General features: G+C 42.8%; 1 protein-coding gene across 2 annotated transcripts in view; it reads left to right on the forward strand.

The window, feature by feature from the left end:
- Dnah5 (dynein axonemal heavy chain 5) overlaps positions 1-21,299 on the forward strand; it is a 279,864-nt gene that overhangs the window by 55,648 nt on the left and 202,917 nt on the right. For both annotated transcript variants that reach the window (XM_078018064.1, XM_078018069.1), the window contains exons 2-7: positions 8,976-9,110; positions 11,529-11,613; positions 15,130-15,290; positions 15,940-16,161; positions 18,688-18,825; positions 19,758-19,934. In XM_078018064.1, the coding sequence (XP_077874190.1) occupies positions 8,976-9,110; positions 11,529-11,613; positions 15,130-15,290; positions 15,940-16,161; positions 18,688-18,825; positions 19,758-19,934 (918 nt within the window). The remainder of the gene's footprint in view (positions 1-8,975; positions 9,111-11,528; positions 11,614-15,129; positions 15,291-15,939; positions 16,162-18,687; positions 18,826-19,757; positions 19,935-21,299) is intronic.

Here is a 21,299-nt window from a genome sequence, read left to right on the forward strand (position 1 = left end):
AAATTCACCTATTTGCCAAGCAAGTTTTAAAATGGAGAAAGTTATCTCGAAGCTGCAGGAGTATGGGTTGTCAATGCTGAGTGTATTTAGCTAGGGCATGCTGTTGCTCCACAGTCTCTGTGAACAGTGATTCTCTTGTGGGTAGAGGCCATGGGGGAGAGATGCAGCACTTCCCTGGGGAGACACACCTCTTCTCCCTGCTAAGACACTCTGCAGGAGGGAAGCCCTTGTCTCCAGGGGGGTGTATGGTGACAGCCAACCCTTTCTCTTTAATATCTTTGGAAAGCTGAAAGCCTGTCAGTTCAGTTATTCTTTCACAAAATAGCCAAACTGGTTTCAGCATCCTCTTAATCAGGCCCAGACCTGTCTGACCTGGTGAACACATTTCACACAAAGCAGGTCAAAACGATATTCTTGGCACTGTGGAAGGTGAATGGCTCTGGGGTTTAGTTAGCTGGGAGGTGAGGGGAGAACAGGTACTTCTTGGTAATAGGCAGGTGGATACTCTTAGCCTGAATGAGTTAATGACCAAAGATGCCCACATCCTAATCATGCCAGGGTTACATCCTATAGAATGTGCCTCGAAGTGCAAAACCCCTCTGTCCCGCTGCCCTGTTGGATGCTTCCTTGGGACCAGACACTATTCTCCACAGAGGGCAGCAGGGAAGAGCCCTTCTTGGCTCTCTGGAGTGTAGAGCTGAACTGTTCCATCTTTCAGTGTTTGTATAACTCTAGCAAGGCGAAAAAAATAAAGAAGTCTAGAGTTAGAAAGACCCCCCAATTTATGCCCTTGACCTTCTCTATGAAGTTCTTTCTTCAGATGAGAACCTGGTGGTGCTAATCAATCATGATTATCTCACAAAACGACTTCATTTGGAGCATGATCTCAGGCTGGGCTACACATTGGAGTCCATAGGGTGCTTCTGAGAAATATCAGTGCCTGGGCCCCCTCCTGGACAGGTAGGACAGGATTTCTTGTGCGTGGGAGTCGCAGGCATCAGGAGGCTAATGCTTCCAGGTGATTCTCACGAGCAACCAGCTTTGGTCACAATGGTTGTACGAATAAGGGAAGTTTGGGGAATTTGCCCCTCTATAGTCTATAATGTGAGTGGTGACAGCTTATATACTTGAAGCATTTGAGAAAAAGTCACTTGAATTACAGGGCCCCTGCTGCCAGAGAGAACCCTTGAAATTCTACAAGAGAAGTGTTTCTGATTCTGGGGTCCACCACTGTGGAGCTGGGGGAGAGGAAGTGACCATATGGAGGTCCAGTATGTCTCATTTGAGGTGAAGAACTTTGATGTGCAGAAAATAGACTCCAAATCTGGGATGTTAGGATGGGATGTTGGGGTAGAAGAGGTCGTGGGGGATGCGATTACCCAGATTGTAAATTTGGGGTTGGTTTGGGTCATAGGTAGTAAAGAGAAAATGTTTTATTTGCTTGGAAAAAATAATAAAGAATGACAGATCAAGGAGTGGGTAACTGAGATTTAGAGGCCCCGAAAAATCCAGCAAAAATAGACAGTTCCAAAGCTCAGTCTTGGACACGAAGTTGATGGTTCTTTCTCTGTTTAAGTGCTGTCTCTTTGCAACAGAGCAGGAGTGTGGCTTTCCTTAAATAAAACACCTGCTGTGAGTAGGATTAACCAGCCCGGAGTCCCCTTCTCTTCTGGAAACCACTTTGCTCAAGGGCTCTTAATTCTGGAAGGAGGAGTGGCACTTCCTCCGCAGCTACAACCCTTCACTTGGAGAAATGAAAGGAAGTGGGGGAAGAGAAGGTGAGCTGTGAAAAGCAGTCAGGAGAAGGGAGTTTCTAAATTGTGGCTCTCCCAGCCAATTACAGAGCAGGACAGGCTGGGCTGAGAGTCAGATCACAGAGCCTGCGACAGGGAGAAAGATGGAAGCCAGAGGGAGCGTCTTCTCTCTCAGAAGACGAAGGACTAAGAACAAGGGAACTGTTTCCCTCCGTGTCTGTCCATCAGCTCAGCAAGGTTTGGTCATGTTTGCTGTAACCTGGGGGAGACTTACAATCACAGTCATGGCTGGATTGCATGGAGTTGTTGGCGTTTGGGTCACAACAGCACAGAAGCTGGGAGCACATGGACCAAACTCTGGTTTGCAGTCACAGACTCACACTGATCTGGAATAATTTGTTCCAGTCTTTTCTCGAGAATGACTTATAAAAATGAATCATGTGGTTCATTGATCCATTGATTCTATACTGCAGGGACAGAAAGGTATGGTGTCACCTCCTTTCCTTACTCCTTGTAAGGGTCAGGGTCGAGAGTCCTACAGACAGAGAAAGGTTAACAGGAGAAACGCATAGCAGATTTATTTAGTTTATGTTTTATATGACACAGATCCTTCAGAAAACCCCACAGACCCAGGGAATGGCTTTCACGCTTAGCGTCTGATGAAGAATGCACAGTGGGTCAGGCACGTGACCGGACAAAGCTAGCAGGCTGAGTGGGGACCCAGCAGGGCCAGTCTGCTCAGGTGACTGCACAGCACTCCTTCCTCCTGGGTAAAGGGCAGGACCCCTCTGGGAGGAGGGTCTTTGAGGGAGAAGGAAGAAGTGGGAGAGTGACCTTTCTGGTTTTTATGGCTTGCTTTGGGGAAGAGGCATTCTGGTGTTTAGGACCCACCTCGGGGAGAGGGATTTGGTTTTCTGTGGCTCACTTTGAGGGAAAAGAGGGGTGAAAGGCAGGAGGGCAGGAGAAGGTCAGAGAGATGCTGCTTGAAGCCTTCCAGTGTGCCTTAATTCAAATGACTTGGCAGTCAAAGGGCCATACTTAAGGGTGTCATATTCTGAGCCCCAAGATTATTACCAGAGGCTTTTCTGTTCAAAATCAACATAGAAAACACCCTAGTGTTTTCTGGTGTTCTTGGAAATGATGAGACTCCACTGGTCTTTATTTTTTATTTTATTTTATTTATTTTTTTTACTGCTTAGGAGATAAGAAGGATTAGGATCTATCTATCTATCTATCTATCTATCTATCTATCTATCTATCTATCTATCTATCTATCTACCTACCTATCTATTTTGCAGAGAGGTGAGCTAAACCAATGTGGGCCATTTGGGTAGCATTAAAAAAAGAAATGCCATTGGGCTGGGGATGTGGCTTAAGCGGTAGCGCGCTCGCCTGGCATGTGTGTGGCCTGGGTTTGATCCTCAGCACCACGAAACAAAGAAAGATGTTGTGTCTGCCGAAAGCTAAAAAATAAATATTAAAATTCTCTCTCTCTCTAAAAAAAAAAAAAAAGAAAAAGAAATGCCATGTATATTTCATCAATAAGCAAACATCTCATTGGACATGCACTTTGAATAATTTTTCCTTTCTGTTTATGGATTTGTCTAGATTCATCCAATCCGGGAAAGTGGAATAAGGGGAAGTTAACTGCTGGTATAACTCAGAATATGGATTGTCATTCTCTCTAGTCTACAACCACAAGTCTTTGTATAACCCATGTAAAATATACAGGGCCTCCTTCAAGACTGCCTGAGATAACCCTGAGTGCAAATTAAATTAAAAAAAATATGTAAAATCAAGTTTGAATGAATTCGAAATTCCTAGTTGCCTTTGGACGTCCTGTGTCTTGGGCACTGATATCCTTTTGAAATGAGGGCTCGATTCCCAGCTCTGCCACTCACTTAGCTGTGTGCTCTTGGGAAAGTTGCTGTGTGGAGATAATAAACACAGGTTTTTTTTTTTTTTTTTTTTGTGACCATTAAAGCATAGTAAGCAAATGATGAGTAGCAGAACTATACCTAATGATGCAACCAGGCCAACAGCACAAAACGTGCCTTTCAAGAGGGCTGGGGCCTTGGGTGGCCCTGTTCAGACACAGAGGAGTTCTTGGCTTTAGGCCCCGTCCTTCATCCACTTCTTCTGGCTGCCAGTGAGATCTGTGCGGTGGGTCTGGGTCAGAGGTCAGACGTGCCAAGAAAGTAAGATAAAGGTGGAGGGAGCTGGAACATTAGTAAAAATATCATTATTCAAAAGTGTGTTTCACTAAATTTTGATGTCCAGGGCCAAATCCTTGGCCATGCCATTTTGATCCATAAGTTGATTGATTTAGTATTATCTCCAGCCTGTGTGCAATTTAATCTTTATGAACATCTTTCTGGTGAGGGTTTTTATCTCCATTCTTGTAAGGTCTCCTGAATAGTTGGGGATTATCAACCTAAAGTGAAGCCAAAATGAAAGATTGAGCATATGTGTAGTTCATGCACAGTTTGTGTATCAAAACAGGCAAACTTGGACTTTGATCATGTAGGATTAAAGATTAGGATTTTCAAAATATTGAATTGGTAGATTGGTTTTGAGAAAAAGTCACAGAACTTCTGAAAGCAGAGAGCCCTGGGCTCATCTCTGGGATTCATTACTTTAAAATCTCAAGACTGTAATTTGCATTAACTTTTGGACCACTGAGAAGTAGCTCACATGTCAGAGAAGCTCTTTTCGCGGTCACCCAGTGATCTTTTGATCTTGGAGTTGAGGCAACTCCAGCAAGATCAGCTAAATATCAGTTAAAACCTCACAATTAGTGGTTGAGCTAGGACGAGAGACAATGACTCCACTTGACGTTGGCTTCTTGTGTGTGTGTGGGGTGGGGGGGGTCGCTGCCATAGCTGGGAAGCTACGCTCACTCCTTGTTAACAATGATATCAGCCACTCTTCCAGTCCAAGTCATTAGGGGCACACCTTGTCACAAATTACAGACATGTTTCAATACTGTTCTAGACTTCCCTGGACACTGGAGAGATTTCTGACCATCCTCCCTGATCCCTAAGTTTATGTGCTCATGTAGTGTGCAATGACTTTAATAGGTCACTATTAAAGTCATTTTACACTTTACCTCCTGCTTTCTTAATCCCCTTCCACCTTCACTCTGCAAGTGTCCTAGACATTCTACAGGCCAGCAGGACAAGCCAGCTTCAGACAGCCGGTCACTGGACTGCATGCGACTACAGGGTTAAGTTCATAGATTGATAGTGTGTTGATCTCATTACTAAATATTCGTTTGCTGTGATTGACATTTTGTGGTAGTGAAAAACAAAAAAGTCTCCTTGTGCTAGGATACCTTAGTGTTGGGCATGAAAGTTGAGACTGGTAAATGTTGTGGTCTTTCATTTCTATGGCTCCAGGGTTGACTCCATGTCACATGTCTTTGGGAAGCAGAACAATCTGTTTAAGTAAGAACACATTCAACCAACATGCTTTTGAAAATAGCTTTTGAAAACATTTACTTTAAAAACATGCTGATCATTTTCTTTGTATACATAAAACTGCTTTGGAATTTTTCCCCGCTAAGACATTTAGGTAAAAATAGAGCAATCAGTGTTCTGTTTTAGGGACAGGTCTGTCTTTTTCTCCATTCCAATCCTTTGTTCTTCTTCTGGGTTCTTATAAAATTGGATCCTGGTGTGACATGTTGCCATGGGACTTGTTTAAGTGTCCATCTTCTTTGGAAATCTTCATTTGCTTTACATCTTGGGTCTTCTGGCTTTCTGCTTTAAATTTTTTTTTTTTTTTTTTTTTTTTAGCTATTTAGCATTTGCCATCTCTTTGTGTGGTTGCTGCTTGATCCCTGTGTCTCCATGCTGTTAAAGACAGTTATTACAATCCTAGAGAGATCTCTTTGAGGAAAACTTTATTTCCCTCTGCCAGCAAGGCAGAAAACAGTTCAAAACAACAGGGCATCTTCCTGGTTTTAGTGACATTTGAAAATACATTTACATTTTCTACTATTTGACATTTATGAAATGTATACTTTGTGTCATAACCTTTGTAGAAAAATACAAAAAGTTGGTAGATTATTATTATTATTTTTAACCACAAGCCCCATCCTCTTCCTCAACTAAGTTGTCACTCGGGCAGTCCTTCATGTTCAGAGAAACGAGTGTAAATGGCACAGGGATAGCGATGATCTTTCCATCACTCCGAAGGGCCTCGACTTTCCCATAACTCTTTTGTATCCTAAATTTCCCCCCCTAACTCTACATTCCCTTTTAACTGTGCCCTTTCCCTTTATAGTCAAACTTTTGGAAAGAGTTGTCTCTACTCAGGCATACTTTCCTCAAGTCTAGATCCCTTGGCTTTCTGTCCAACCAGTGAAAATTCTCTATCAAGTTTATCATTACCTGTTGCTGCACAGCAAACCATGCCCAAACCTAAGGGCAGGAAGCAGTGACAGCCACCCACCATCTCTCATGACTCTGTGGGGGACAGGGTGGCTCCGTTGCTCTTGGCATTGGCTGGGTTGCGTCATCTGTAGGCTCAATGAGGTTGGGACAGCCAGGATGGCTCACTCCCATGGCGGTGAGTTGGTGCATGTTGGTGAGGAGGGCAGTGGGGGCTGTTGACTGGACTGCCTTGGTTCTCATCCACGTCGTCTCCCCAGGTGACTTGGACTTGTTCAACATGGTGTTTGGGGAACATTCCAAGTGCAAAGGCAAAATCTGAAGATGTCTTAAGGACAAGCCAAGGGAGTGGTGCTACCTGGCTTTTTCCTGATTCTCTTGGTCAGAACTGGTCACAAGGCCTGCCAAATTCCAGGGAACAGGAGATCGAGTCTATCTCTTGATAGGTCAATGTTAAGATTGCATTACAAAATAGCTGTGGGATGCCATAGCCATCTTGTGAGCACAGATGCTACAGATATCCTCAGCAACCCAGCCAATCCTCTGTAGCATTAGTGCTATTAGCCATGCTCCATCATATTGGCCCTGCTCTATGGCTGAGGGGTGCTGCTGTCTCCTGGGCTTTTCTGTCTCTGCACACTCACACTCAACCTCATCTGTTTGCATTTCTTTCCCTTGTGTTCCTTACGGTTCTTCACTTTTTAGCTTTTTTAAAATCTCCATATCTTTTTTAGAAAATCATATCTGCACTCATGGTTTTAGCTTTTATTTATTTATTTGACAATCATTTAGTGAATAATTAGTAAGCCTATAATCACCTGCTGCTCACAGTTTTGCAGGTGAAGTTCTGTACAACCCCCCAAAGTAAGATTCATATTATAGTCTTTAAACCAACAAATGTCCATAACTATGTGTGTCTATGACTACGTAACATTTGTGTTTCAAAGTGAGGGGTGATTTTTGTTCCACAGGGGACACTTGGCAATGTCAGGAGACATTTTTTTTTTTTTTTCACACCTTGATGGTAGAAACCACTGGCAGCTCTAAGGTAGAGACCCAGCATGCTGTTGAACAACCAATAGTGCATAGCAAGAATCCTCTGGTCCACACCTTCAATTGAGCTTGATTGAGACTTTGCATTTGTATCTGTGTCTGTGATGAATTTCCCCTTGAACTTCAGATCCACATTTCCAGAGGTCTTTCTGCCTCTTCTGCCTGTGCATCAGTATACCTCTGAATCCAACACAGCCAAAACTCAACTAGTGGTCATGTTGCTATAAGCTGCTCCTCCAGATGTGTTCCCAGAAATTGGGAAATGCTGTGAGGACCACCTGACTACCTCTGGGCCTGCGTGCCTCCACTCCACTTTCCACGCTGCTGTCAGGATGATGGCGTTTTCAGTGCTGCATAGAGAGCCAAATATCAATCTCTCCTGACTTCAAACAGAATCAGTGATTCTCTATAGACTTCCAATAATGTTTTAGCTTTCTAATGTGGTCCACAAAATATTTGATGATTTGACTTCTTTCTCATGTCCCATTATGTTCTCCTAATCCTTTTTCATTTGAGACAGTGAGGCTACCTCATGGTTTCCAGAATGTACTGTGCTTTCTTGGGCCTCTTGCTTCTGAATGTGCAGAGATGCTCTATCCTAGGAGGGATTCAATCTTCCTCCAACTCTGGGTCTGACCCACTTCTCCTGAAAGCTTTCCTGTTCTTCCTACCTCCAACCTCCTCAACCCTAGAGTGGGAGATCATTTTTTTGTTCCTTCTATAAGAATCCATAAATATCTTCTGCATTTGGGGGCCCCCAAATCTGATGCCCCACAATAAACATTACGCCACCCTGTGGTTATTTACATTTTCTTCTCATATCCTGCCAATCAGGCAGTGAGCTTTTTTGAATTTACGGGGTAACATTTACCTTTACAGTTCTGGCACGTATTGTATTTGGGGCTTAATAAAATATGTTCATTGGTTAAAAGAAGGACTCAAGAGGGGCCACCTTTCTTCTCCCCAGTAGAACCTATTGTCTGGAACTGGTAGTATATCCTTATTCTCAGAAATGGATTAGAAGTCAAATGTCCACCGATACATTCATAATGAATATTTTGCAGCTGTTATACAGATTGGAATAGTCTGCATTAAACAAGAAAGAAGTCTGATGCATTCTTAAGGGAGAATACATGAGAAATACATGAGAAAATATTATGGTACAGGATAAAAATTGGTGCATGCATATGTTGGCATATGTTTGTTTGAGCAAAGAGTATGGAAAGAAGGACTTGGATCTGCCAGTGTTGGCTATAGCAAACATGCTTTCTTATTGTAACTAACAATTAATGGTCAAAAAAAGGAAGTGGTGTTCAGAAATTAATTTGAACACCAAATATGAACCTGTGAACAGACAATAAAGATAGAAGATAATGCAGAAGCTTATTATTTTAATGGCTGGGAAAAGTGTTTACAAAAATGGGGATCTCTCTTTTGTGTATTTATTAAATGCTCATATGTGCATGGAAATAAGTCTGTAAAGATTTAGAACAAAATGTTAACAGTAATAATTTCTGGATGGCAGATGATTTCTATTTCTTCTTTTTACTTATCTATATTATGCGATTTCAAAACAATGAGCACACCTTATTTTCTGAAGAGAAGTAATGTTATTTCTAAAAACAGAAGCTAGTACATAAAAACTGGTATCATTAAGTTGTCTATTATCTGAATCCCTAAGACTTGAAAAAACAGCAATTGTATGAAATTATCACAAAATGAATCCATTTGAGAACAGCAGTTGCAATATAACATTTCTCTTCCTTTCTTTCAGCAAAGACTGAAGGAAGAGAAAGAAGCCAAGCGGGCTCGTTTGGATGGGAGACACGACCACTTATTTGCAATCGTAGCTTCCTGCTTGGACCTGAACAAATGCGAAGTGGAAGATGCCATTCTTGAGGGCAATCAGGTGCAGTGTGTTTGAGTTCTTACTGACTTGGTTGTGGAGGACACAGAGGGTGTGTGGCACTGTCCTGTGGTGGGATCCCAAGGTGTACCTTGGAGGGCAGTGCCTGTTTTGATGTAGCAGGGCTCCACTCTGACTCTCTCCTGGTAGTGGCAGCAGGAGTAGGGGTCTCTGGCTCTCTACTGTGTAGGGGTACTCATGGTGATCATCTGAGTCCCACCATCTGACAGCAATGCCCGTGTCTCTCTACATCCAGTGAAGTTGGGCTCTGGTGCCATTTTGGAACCCAAGGTTAGGGAGCCAAATCTCCCCACTGCTCCAGGTTGGGATTTTTTTTTTTTGTTGTTATTTATTTTGCATTTATAGTGGCACAACTGAATTGTGCCATGGTTTTCTGATTTGGGCTTTGGTTTGGCAGCTAAAGCTTTTTGTTTTTTGTTTTAGATTCTTAACCTTGGCTTCCATTTTCCGCTACAAGTTTCCTTCAAACCTGGGGTGGGATTTGCTCAGTAACTTGACCTTGATGGGGAAGTCCAGAAGTATGGCAAGACAGAGTCCCCTAGGAAGTAAGGAAGGCACACAATCAGCCTATGATTCCTGAACTATAAAACAAAACTAATCAGACATAGAAAGAGACAGGAAGACCGACAGACAGACAGACAGAAGGGAGGGAAGGAGGACAGGAAGGGAAGGTTAAGTGCAGGAGTGTTGACCTGGCTATGTTGGAAGCATTGCCTTCACTATGTTCCCAGCTTGGAATGGGTCCCAGGTTGTCCGTGCTGCTCATTCCTACAACATCTTCAGTCTAGGAAATGTTACAATAGCAATGACAAAACAGGGCAACTCACTTTTCCTCATTGTTACCGTTTTATCTGCAGCATGATGGAAACTGAAGGGAACTTATTTCCATACTTAAAATCCAGGCTATATTTTGTCCTTTAAAAATATTACTTTATGGTAAAATACACGTGCAATTTACCATCTTGCCTATCTTAAGTGGGCACCATGAAGTATAGTCACAGTGTTGTGCAACCAATCTTCAGAACATTTATCTTAGGAAGCAGAACACTCTATGCCCAGTAAACAATCGCTTCCCATTCTTCCTTATCTCCAGTCCCTGGCAATCACCATTTTACCCTCATCTACACATGGTCACTACTCTAGGTGTCTCATATGGTAGAATTGCACAGTGCTTGTCCTTTTGTGATTGTTTATTTCACTTAGCGTGATGTTTCACCATTCAGTCATGTCCTGCCAGGGGCCAGCATTTCCCTACTTGTTAGGGCTGAGGAATATTCCCTTGTAAACACATGCCACCTTTGGTTTCCCCTTTCATCTGCGGCTTTGACCTTTTGTGGAAGCTATTGTGAGTCAAGTTGCTCTGAACACCTGTGTACAAATGTCTTTGAGGTCCTGCTTTTGATTCTCTGGATATAAATCCAGAGTTGGAATTGCTGGGTCATGTGGTGATTCCATGTTTACCTTTTTTATTTTTCAAGGTGGGGAGCACCAGGATTGAACTCAGGAGCACTTGACCACTGAGCCACATCCCCCCCCCCCACTATTTTGCATTTAACTTAGAGACTTGGTTTTATTCAGTTGCTTAGTGCCTTGCTTTTGCTGAGACTGGCTTTAAACTCACAGTCCTCCTGTCTCAGCTTCCTGAGCTGCTGGGATTACAGGTGAGTGCCACCTTGTTTTCCACAGTGGTCTCAGCATTTCACATTCCCATCAATAGTGCAAGAGAGTTCTGATTTCTCTACATCCTTGCTGACACTTGGAATTTTTTGATAGTGGCCATCTCAATAGATGTGCAGACTTTGTCCTTTTTCTTCTCATATGAGTTCTAAACTGGGCTGTGGACTCTTTATAAGAAGTGCTTCTATTGGTGGCAGGGCAGGTGTCAACCACCAGACACACAGCCAGCCTGGTGGATGGGATTAAAGCCAGGCTGCTGCTGGAGGGGTGGTCCCTAGTCACTCCTCCCCATGCAGTTCCTGGTCAACCTTTATTAGCTCTAGTCTGGTAGCTGGCTTTGGAAAGGTTTGTTGTCTCTTTCTTACAACTGACTGAAAATGAAATACTCGTCTATATTCATATCCACCTTCAATGGCTTCACACTTTAGGAAATGAGCAAAAACAGAGGGACAAGCCCTGGTCAGATGTGCATTCACAGCAACTATTTCCATGACTAATTAAGTGCTTCTTTGAAGTGACTTTTTTTTTTCCTATGATAAGGGGTGTATTGTTTTGTAGTTTTTGTGTTGGAAGGAATATCCCTTCTACATGGACTGCCCTGGATACAGTTCGATTTGAATAAGGAAGGTGATACAAATTTTGCTCTTTTATGCCATCAATTCTGATTTAAATGCAGTTTCTTATGTAGAACAAAGTCGTTACCTTGCCTTTTCTTTCCCCCAGATTGAAAGAGTTGATCAACTTTTTGCTGTTGGAGGTCTCCGTCACCTCATGTTTTACTATCAGGACGTGGAGGTAGCAGAAACAGGTATTAAAATTTGATGTGACATAACCCAGAAATGTCATTGTATTTATCTGAAGGTGACAGGAAGACAAAAACCTCTGGGGGAACGAGTCGGGCATCCTGGGGTGGGGGTGTGTGGGAACCACATTGTGCAAGGGGTGGGTGGCCCTGCCAAGGAGAATGTGTTCACCTCCAGGGCTGGGGATGGGGAAAGCAGTGTTTAGCCGGACTCCTGCTTTCTCTTCCTTCTCTATGCCTGTGCTGGCCAGAGGGGAATAATAAAATCGATTTTGTTTTGAGACTTCCTGTTCTTATATGTTAGATCATTCTATGTAATTATGTTCTAGAACTTCTAATTGGCATCTGTTTCTCTTATTAACATAGAAATTATTGCCAGTAAGTATAACATGAATTTTTTTTTAGTTAAATATCACATCGTGTTTATTTTCTGCTGATTCTGATTTAAATGTGCAATACTGAAAGACAAATTTTTAGGCATTTTCACTTAAGAAAAATGTGCAGATTCTTGGGTGGCTTCAACTGGTATCCCCCATTATACTTTTAATTCTATTTTAAGGCCAAACTAAGGACATAAATAAGTAAATTATGATTATGTTAAAGTATTATATGCATCCTTTATGCCACTTTCAAAAAAAGGGAAAAATAGTTATTATTCTTGTCATATAACATGAATATGCTTCCTTGTTTAACAATTAAAGAAATTATGCATGCAAATTCTAAGTGATTGACATTTCTCCAGTTATCAGTTTGATATTTTGTGCTCAGATGGTTCAATTATTATATTTTGAGTGAAAGAAGTTTTGATTGCAAAGCCTGAGTTCAAATGGATGAAGTTCACACATGAACTGTGCACAGGGTAAAGCTGGTCTTCTGGTAAATTATACATGAAAGGAGAAGGGTTCGTAGGATGTAAACATAAATTCAATCTTATTTTCACAGCTTCTCAATTTCCCTTTAAACCTTTCTACTGTTTGTTTCTGAATTTGGGTTAAGATTCAGGCAACCTCAGACATTTTTAAGTAGGAATATTGCCTATTGATATTTCAACTTGCAAACTCTTAATTCAAAAGTAGAATTGTCCAAGCTGATTAGAATTATTTGATCAGAATTTAAATCATCTCCCTTTCTTGCCCTTGCTCATCCCCTGCCCTGCCAGCCCCCAGCAGGACCTCTGAAGTTGATGTTCACAGTGGGAGAGAATCATGTGGTCTTCCTTTGCTTCCTTGGTTGACTCTTCTACCCCTTGCCACATTGGGTTAGCCACTGTGTTTGACTGTGCCAGGCTGAGGCAGGGCAGAGATGAGAGGGAGCTTTTTGCTGGACTAACACCTTTGTAAGTGGCTGACCTTGTACTCCCTGGATTCTTGTGGCCCCATGGTGCTTCTCCTCTGAGAACACTAGCTGCACGTTCACTGGTGGTGTGTGGTGCTCAGCATAGCTCCTGCTGCCTGCCTCTGTATTGTGGTAGCATATGCAACCCCAGCTTGTTCTCTCCAATTATCCTTCCAACACCCCTCTGAAGCACCATCTAAGGTGGCTCCAGGCCATCCACATGGTTCCATTGTCACACTCAGTGGTTCCACAGTTTAGCTATTGTGAATTGTGCTACTATAAACATTGACGTGGCTTTGTCCCTGTAGTATGCTGTTTTTAAGTCCTTTGGGTATAGAGTGAGAAGAGGGATAGCTGGGTCAAATGGTGGTTCCATTCTACGTTTTCCAAGGAATCTCCATACTGCTTTCCATATTGGCTGCACCAATTTGCAGTCCCACCAGCAATGTATGAGTGTACCTTTGTCCCCATATCCTTGCCAACACTTATTGTTATTTGTCTTCATAATAGCTGCCATTCTGACTGGAGTGAGATGGTATCTTAGAGTAGTTTTGATTTGCATTTCTCTAATTGCTAGAGATGAAGAACATTTTTTTCACATATTTGTTGATTGATTGAATATCCTCACACTTAGTGCCCTTTGTTCCTGCCACCTGTGGACATGTTTTCAGTTCTCAGTCCAGCCTTGACTCTCGGGGCCTTGTTGCATGCTATATTTAGATTTCCTGGGCAAGCGTCACAGACAATCCATTTCATTCTCAAACTCCAGGAGGTATAAACCAGGCTTGTTAGATGGTGGAGTTGAAGATCCCATGTTTCAAGGGTGGCATCTGTCCTACCTCACCTCCCTGGCTTTAGTACTGTGAGTTCAGCATCCTAGGAAACCTCTCAATTCTGGGGCAACTGGGATCAGTAGCTCCTTGTTGTTGACCTGGGGAATAGCCGAAGCATTCCAGACCTCTGCCCTTTCACAGCACAGTGGTCCTCGAAATCCTCTTCAACTTAGCTCCTCTTGACCATTTTGGATTCTGATAGGGGGTGGAGGAGTCTAATGGGTACCGAAATTTATGCAGTTTTTTTTTTTTTGGTGCCATGAGACACTGTTTTCTATGACCTCTCGTATCTTAGTGCCTCGGTGGAAACTTTTTTGTTTAGCATCACATTACCTGTGAGATTCTGGGGGTATTCGTTAGAAGGGGGACATCATTTTAAAAGAAGGAGAGCTCTTCTGCTTTCCTTTAGGGAGTTCTTTCTCAAAGTCCTGGTCAGACTTCTCTAGCGTCACACCATGAGGAGGAGGAACCCCCAGACAGCACTGCTCCAGCAGGTCTAATCCCGGGGTCAGGACTCAACCTCCATTTCACCCTCCCTCAATTCCTCCTTTAGCACTGTCCTCCCACCTAGTAGTCTTGGCTGAGTCCCCAGGACATTTGGAGATCTAAAACTTTCTTGAGCCTTTAAGAACACAGTAGAACAGCTCACAGCACATTCTGTGTACTTAAATGACGCACCCCATGAGCTAAGTGCTTGAACAACCAAAAATAAAATTTAAAATCCTGACAATAGTAATACTTACTGAATGTGAATATTTTTCTGTTTTCCTAAAATAGGGTTTACATGGATTAACTCATGTAATTCTCACAATTCCAGATGCTTCATTTTAGAATCATTATTCCCATTTTTCAGATGAGAAAATAGAGGCAAAGAAAGATTAAGTAACTTTTCCAAGATCACATGTTTTGTAAGTGACCCTTGCAGTGTCCTGGAGGGCCAGCTAATTGTGTGGACTATGGCCTGGAAGGGCAGCATGGAGAGGCGACTCCTGGTTTTTGACTTTGGCTCTTCCACCTGTTGGCTGTGCAGCCTGGGCAGGTCACCGATGCCCACAGATTGAGAGTTTTAACAATGTAGACAGGAACCTGGTGGAGGTCAGTGACATGTCAGTAGATGCTCTCTGCTCCGTCCCCTTTCTTACTGCCCCTGAAGCAATGATTTAGAAATGAATCTAGGATCTGAAATCAAGAGATCTTTATAGACCTTTTCTGGGCTTAGGCTAGATTCCGGCCAAATCATAGAGAACATGGGCAAGTCAGCAAGGGCAATACTTTAACAAGGAACCTTCATCCTTAAGTATCTATGTAGACTGTAAATGGAATTTGTGACATTAAAGCTCTCTTGCATTTGCAGGACAACTTGGCTCTCCAGGAGAAGTAAATCTTGTTTCTGGAAAGATTAAAAAACCTAAGGTGTTCGTGACTGAGGGAAAAGATGTGGCCCTTACAGGAGTGTGTGTGTTCTTCATCAGGCCCGACCCATCCAGAGCCATCACTCCGGAGAACATCCACCGGGTGAGGGGCAACTGTTTACACCTTATCTCCAAAACCCCCCTGAGCTGTGCAAAAGTGTATTTCCTTGTGGAGAAAAGCACTGTGTTCACTGCAGTATCTAAAACTACTTTCAGGGAAGTACTTTTTAATCATTTAAAGCAAGCAATCAAGAAGACATTTCCTTTAAATGTTTTGACTAAGCAGGCTTTTATTAAGAAAAATTGATATAACATTATATCTGTGTGTACAGTGAGGTATTAATAAGTATTTCCCATACATAATTTACTTAATGACAAGTTGCAGACATTGAAAATAAGATTTCTCTAAGTGGATAAGTAGCAATATTTATGTTTTTTTTTTTTTTTTTTTTTTTTTTTGTGAAACAAAGTGCATCCAAACAGGTGTCCCTTGTCACCTAATGGGTGCATTATCTTCTTGGAGCAAATAAATTGGCAAACATCTGGTGCTCTATTTCATGCTTTTATTGTGATAACTGCAAGTTATAATGGGAGATAGCTTATTTATTAACCAGGATATCAAAGTAATAACTCACTGGTTAATCTATTAATCACTAGATTTTGATTAATTAGCAACTTTTAGAAGTGACCCGGTGGCTATGTAGCAGTTGAGGATAACTTTTACAATAAAGCATCTCCTGACTGCTTTCCAGGAGGTGAGCTTTAACATGCTGGACACTGCAGATGGGGGGCTGCTAAACAGTGTGCGACGTTTGCTCTCCGACATCTTCATTCCTGCCCTCAGAGCTTCAAGCCATGGCTGGGGTGAGCTCGAGGGTCTTCAGGACGCAGCCAGCCTTCGCCAGGAGTTCCTGAGCTCTCTGGAAGGCTTTGTCAATGTCTTGTCTGGTGCACAGGAGAGTTTGAAGGAGAAGGTAAGAACTAGTAAGTTGTTCTTTTAAAAGTGATCAGTTGGCCAACTACACAATCTATACGTGGGTGACACTTCTCTTCCATGATCTGCATTCCACCATGCTGAAAATCTTGCAAAAATTAGTAGTCAATTTTATGGTGCGCCCAAGATGCCATGGTGACTAGATTTAAGTATTTATGTGTGCATAATAATAATTAAGGCATTTGGGTGCTCCATGAAAAGGCTGGCAGTGATGTAGGTTTTTACTCAGTCATTTTAGATGTTTGACAGTGAAGACAAGAGCATGAAATACTTGTAGTGCCGCGACCCCTCGCCAGCAAGGAGGACACGACACAGGATTCTTCTTTCAGCAGCTTATTCAGGCCTTTAATTATGTGTCTCTGGAAGCTTCTCTTTACTATTACTACTACTACTACTACTACTACTACTACTACTACTGCTACTTCTACTTCTACTACCTCACCCGAGCGCCCCAGCCTTGATAAAGCACATCAAGCCCCAATGCACAACTGCCACGTGGATCTTTTTCATAGGGTGTTTTACAGCTACGTGCCAACTCTCCCAAAATAAGGAGTTGTTTATCACAGGCCACGGCGCTTATCAGCGCCATCTTGTAATGGTGGCCACAGTTCACAGAAACGGCTCACCACATTGTAGCATTGATGTGCATCCTTGAATTAAAGGAATCTGGAGCCAGGTGTGTGTGTGTGGTGGCAGGTGGGACAGTGGTGGAAGGAGGAAAGAGGAATTGTTTCGTCTGCAGGGAGTGGGTTGGGTCCTGTTGCTTAGTTAGTGACTAAAAGGGTCTCTAAGGACCGGTTTACCAAATATGGAGGCTCAGCATTTTTCTGTTGGAGATTATTTGGGGGCAGAAATTAGCAGATGTACATTTTTGTGTGTCTGAGGCAGGTGTTAGTGGGAGAGAGAGAAGGTGAGGGAACACTGGAAGACAACAGAGCCCAGACCAGGTACCTCAGGAGGCGAGATGCTGCTGTGGTACTGGTGGCAATGCAGTGGCACTCTTTCCTCTCCAGGGAACACCAATCCTATTGGAATATTTGGAGGAGATGTGCTTATTGAGGGATGTGGGATTGGGGAGTTGAGCAGATTTTATCCAGACGGGGGTGGATGAATCAGTTAACATCTGAATTGTATTTGCCATGAACTAGGTTATAGGTCACTCAAATGCAGGTTGGATCAAATGAAATTGTTGGCCTTGCACTCCACAAAGCAATGCTTTCACTTCATACTATAATAAAGGTATTAAAAGGTGGGATAGACTCCCATAGGGGATGAAGTATTCTCTCTGGGAAGCAGTGGCAGCTGGTCCTTGGGCTGGCTGCTGAAGGTGTGTGGGACCATGGAGAAGTGCTGGAAGGCCTTCCAGGCTGGGCAGTGCTGGCAGAGGTGCACCACGGTGGCATGTGGGCGGGGGTGACCTAGGTGAGTTTGCCAGAGCTCTGTCAGACTGTAGCAATGTGAAGAACCCCAAGTGACAAGGCCACTTCTGGGGTGACAAAGTCACTCCTCTGAGTCCAACTCATGAGGACAGGGCAGATGTGGAGCTTGGCTTTGTGTGGAAGGCTGCACAAGCATCACATTTGAGCAGAGGTGAGCTTGGGAGGCAGGACTGGGGACCACCAGAAGTCAGGGCTCAGGGCTTATTACAAAGCCTGGTGAAGGAGACCAGCAGCCTTGGGGAGGATGAGCAGTGGCTGTGTTCCCTGTGGCAGGACTCTGTAGCGGGAACACTACCTTCCCCTGCAGGTACCCTCCCCTTCCATCCTTCCTAGGGCCTCTGGCATTCCAGGGGTGGGGCCTGAGCTTCATGGAGTTTGAGGATGACAGATAGTCACAGCCCTTCTGACTGCTTCTGATCCTGCTGTAGGTAAAGCACACATTTGCCAGAGGAAAATGCCCTTTCAAGCAGAGAGGCCCATTTGGTGATTTGGTATATTACTTGTGTTTAAAAACACTTCTTTGTGAATCCAAAATCCACCTCCCAGCCCTCTAAATTGAATCCAAGTTTGCCCATGAACTTGCTACCTAGAAGGGCATGGGAATCCTTTTCTCTCATTAGTTCCAAAAAAGAGTAAGTAATAAATTAGGGACTACTATCCTCCACCTCCTCCTGTATTTAATTTCCTTCAATCTGTCTAAATCATTCCCTTTGTTTTATAACTAGGTGATAATTTTCAAGTTCCTTATTAATTCCCAACTTTTGGGATGTGTGACCTCCCTCTCTTGCTCCCTCCCTTTCCCCTTCTATCTGGGCTCATCTCTTAAATTTCAGAGCCAACATTTGACCCCATGCTCAATCATCTTTCATAGTTCTTGATTTGTAGGGAAGACTGGGCATTATACATTGGACACCATGCTTTTAGGGATCTTTCACTGAGGGAGCAGGAGAGTGTATAGAACAGGACTCCCTTGAGATCTAGGCTTGGGGGTGATCAAGAACATCGTGTGCATGTTTATGTGTGTATTTAAAAGCATCATCTTGTTATTTTATCTTCATTTTAACTAGGTGAGCCTTCAAAAGTGTGACATATTTGAACTGAAATCCCTGAAGGAGCCTATAGACTACCTGACTGTAGCTAGTAACCCTGAGACTTTGGAAAAAGTAGAAGCTTGTGTGAAAGTATGGATCAAGCAGATGGAACAGGTAATTCCCAGTTTCAGATGTCACATTACTGAATTGCCTGCGGAATAGGGTCTATCCTAACATTCCCCTTTGCCACTGTGTCTTAACCTGTCCTTAAGGAGGTGAGAAGACCAGTGTGCCTCTCCTTTATGGTCACCAGGTAAGAAGAGTGAGCCCCTAAGCGGCAAAACTAGATGACTCTGTACTTAAGTAACTAGAAATATGCACTTCACCAATTTCTTTGGAGAGAACCTCTGAAGAAGAACAAATTTTAACTTCATTGTGTTCTTCAAATGTCCTTCAAAAAGCTTTAGACTTCACTACAAAAAAATATTTTGGGAAAAGTCCTAAACGAAGGTGGCTATTACATACATAATGAAAATTCACCTGCTCAAGGCACGAGTCTCCCAAGGTTTTATTACTTCAAGATTATATAGTAAATGAGCAGGCAGAGAAATTTCCTGAATCCAGGGTCACCTAGAAGCTCAATCAGTCCTTGTTAAACAAGTAGTTTTCAGTTAGAACAAATCAGCTTAATTTTTGTTGTCTTTTTTTTTTTTTTTTTTTTTGGTACCAGGGTTGAACCCAGGGCCACTTTACTACTGAGCCGTGTCCTCAGCCATTTTTATTTTTTATTTTGAGACAGGGTCTCGCTAATTTGCTTAGGGTCTTACTTAGTTGCTGAGGCTGACCTTGAACTTGCGATGTTCCTGCCTCAGCCTCCTGAATCTCTGGGATTGCAGGCTAGGCCACCACACCCTGCTTTGTTGCAGTTTTGATAAAGATACATGTTAAATTAGTGAGAGACCATCATCAGAAGCAAGTAAATGAATGAAAATGTATCATGATTCAGATCCTGTAACCTCTTTAACTTTCTTTAGCTTATGTATCATTTCCACCCCTCCAGCCCCATTCAGTGGCTCATGAATTTTTTTTTTTTTTTGCATTTACAGGTCCTTGCTGAAAACAATCAGCTGCGCAAAGAAGCAGATGACGTGGGGCCCCGAGCAGAGTTGGAGCACTGGAAAAAGAGACTCTCTAAATTTAACTACCTTTTGGATCAACTGAAAGGCCCGGATGTGAGGGCCACGTTGGCGGTGCTTGCTGCAGCCAAGTCCAAACTCCTGAAGGTTGTCAGCCATTCCTTTGTGTCTTATGAAATGAGAATGAAAACCCACTACGCATAATATCAAAGTGATAAGAAACGGAAAAGTGCTATTTTGTATGTAGGAAAACCTTTTAAGTTCGAATCACGGTGTTTTTATAGAATTTTGGATGCTGTGAAAATAACTGTTGAATTGAAAAAAGATTTGTTGGGAGTACTTGTATGTATTGTAAGAGGGCATTGCATGTAATTAAGATAGAACAATCATATAATTACACACACACAGATAAAATGAATTTAGACCTTACAGAGGTAGTGATAATAAAACCTCACCTTATCTATGTTTAGTCCTGATATATTAGTTTTATAATGCAAAACATATTACCCTCAAATTTAGCAACCCAAAACAACAAATATTTTTTATCTCACCATCTGTGGGTTGGGGTCTGGGTGCAGTTTAGTGGGTGCCTCTGTCTCAGGATCTCCCACGTGGTTGCAGCTGGGATGTTGGTTCACCTGAGGGCTTGAGGCACGAGGATCTGCTGCTGAGGTGGCTCCTGTGGTGGTTGATGGCTTCTGTGGTGGCTGAGGATTCAGCACCTTGCTAGCCATTGGCCGCAGGCTTCCTTCAGTTCTTCACCACACAGACCTCCTGCACCACCGCCCCACAGGGCAGTGACAATGTGGCTTTTGGCTGCTCTTTCAGGGAGCAAGGGAAGCCCAGTAGAAGCCATAGTCTTTGTAAACCAACCTTGCGAGTGACATATTATTGCTTTTGTCATTTTCTATTTATTAGAAGCCCATCACTTGGGAGGCTGAGACAGGAGGATCCTGAGTTCAAAGCCAGCCTCAGCCAAGGCAAGGCACTATGCAACTTAGTGAGACCCTGTCTCTAAATAAAATGCAAAATAGGGCTGGGGATGTGGCTCAGTGGCCAAGTGCCCCTGAGTTCAATCCCTGGTATCCCCCCACCCCCACTCATCACTAGATTTAGTTCATGATCAAGGGGAAGGGATGACACAGAGCATGAATATAAGGAGTTGGGGTTCCTAGGGAAAATGGTGGACACTTCCTAACTCACTGGGACTTGGTGCCATAAGCCCTATTAGTTGCTAGTTGCATAGATGTTTTAATCCATGTGTATAATTTGAATAATCATTTGTTTCAATAAATGTGCTTTATAGCTATCTTGTATCATTAAAGAAATATGAGAGACCAATCTTGCGATACGGTTCAGTATTTCTGAATACTATCAGTAGGATCTTCGTGAAGTCAACTAAATGTATTGATTCATGCTAAATCATTTCCTCCTACCTCTTTTAGATATCTTTTCATTTTGAAGTTCATCACCAAGAGCATAGTCCTGGCATGAGGTTGTCAGCTAATAAAT

This window comes from Ictidomys tridecemlineatus, chromosome 1 (genome assembly GCF_052094955.1).
Source record: "Ictidomys tridecemlineatus isolate mIctTri1 chromosome 1, mIctTri1.hap1, whole genome shotgun sequence".
In the NCBI taxonomy this organism is placed as follows: domain Eukaryota; kingdom Metazoa; phylum Chordata; class Mammalia; order Rodentia; family Sciuridae; genus Ictidomys; species Ictidomys tridecemlineatus.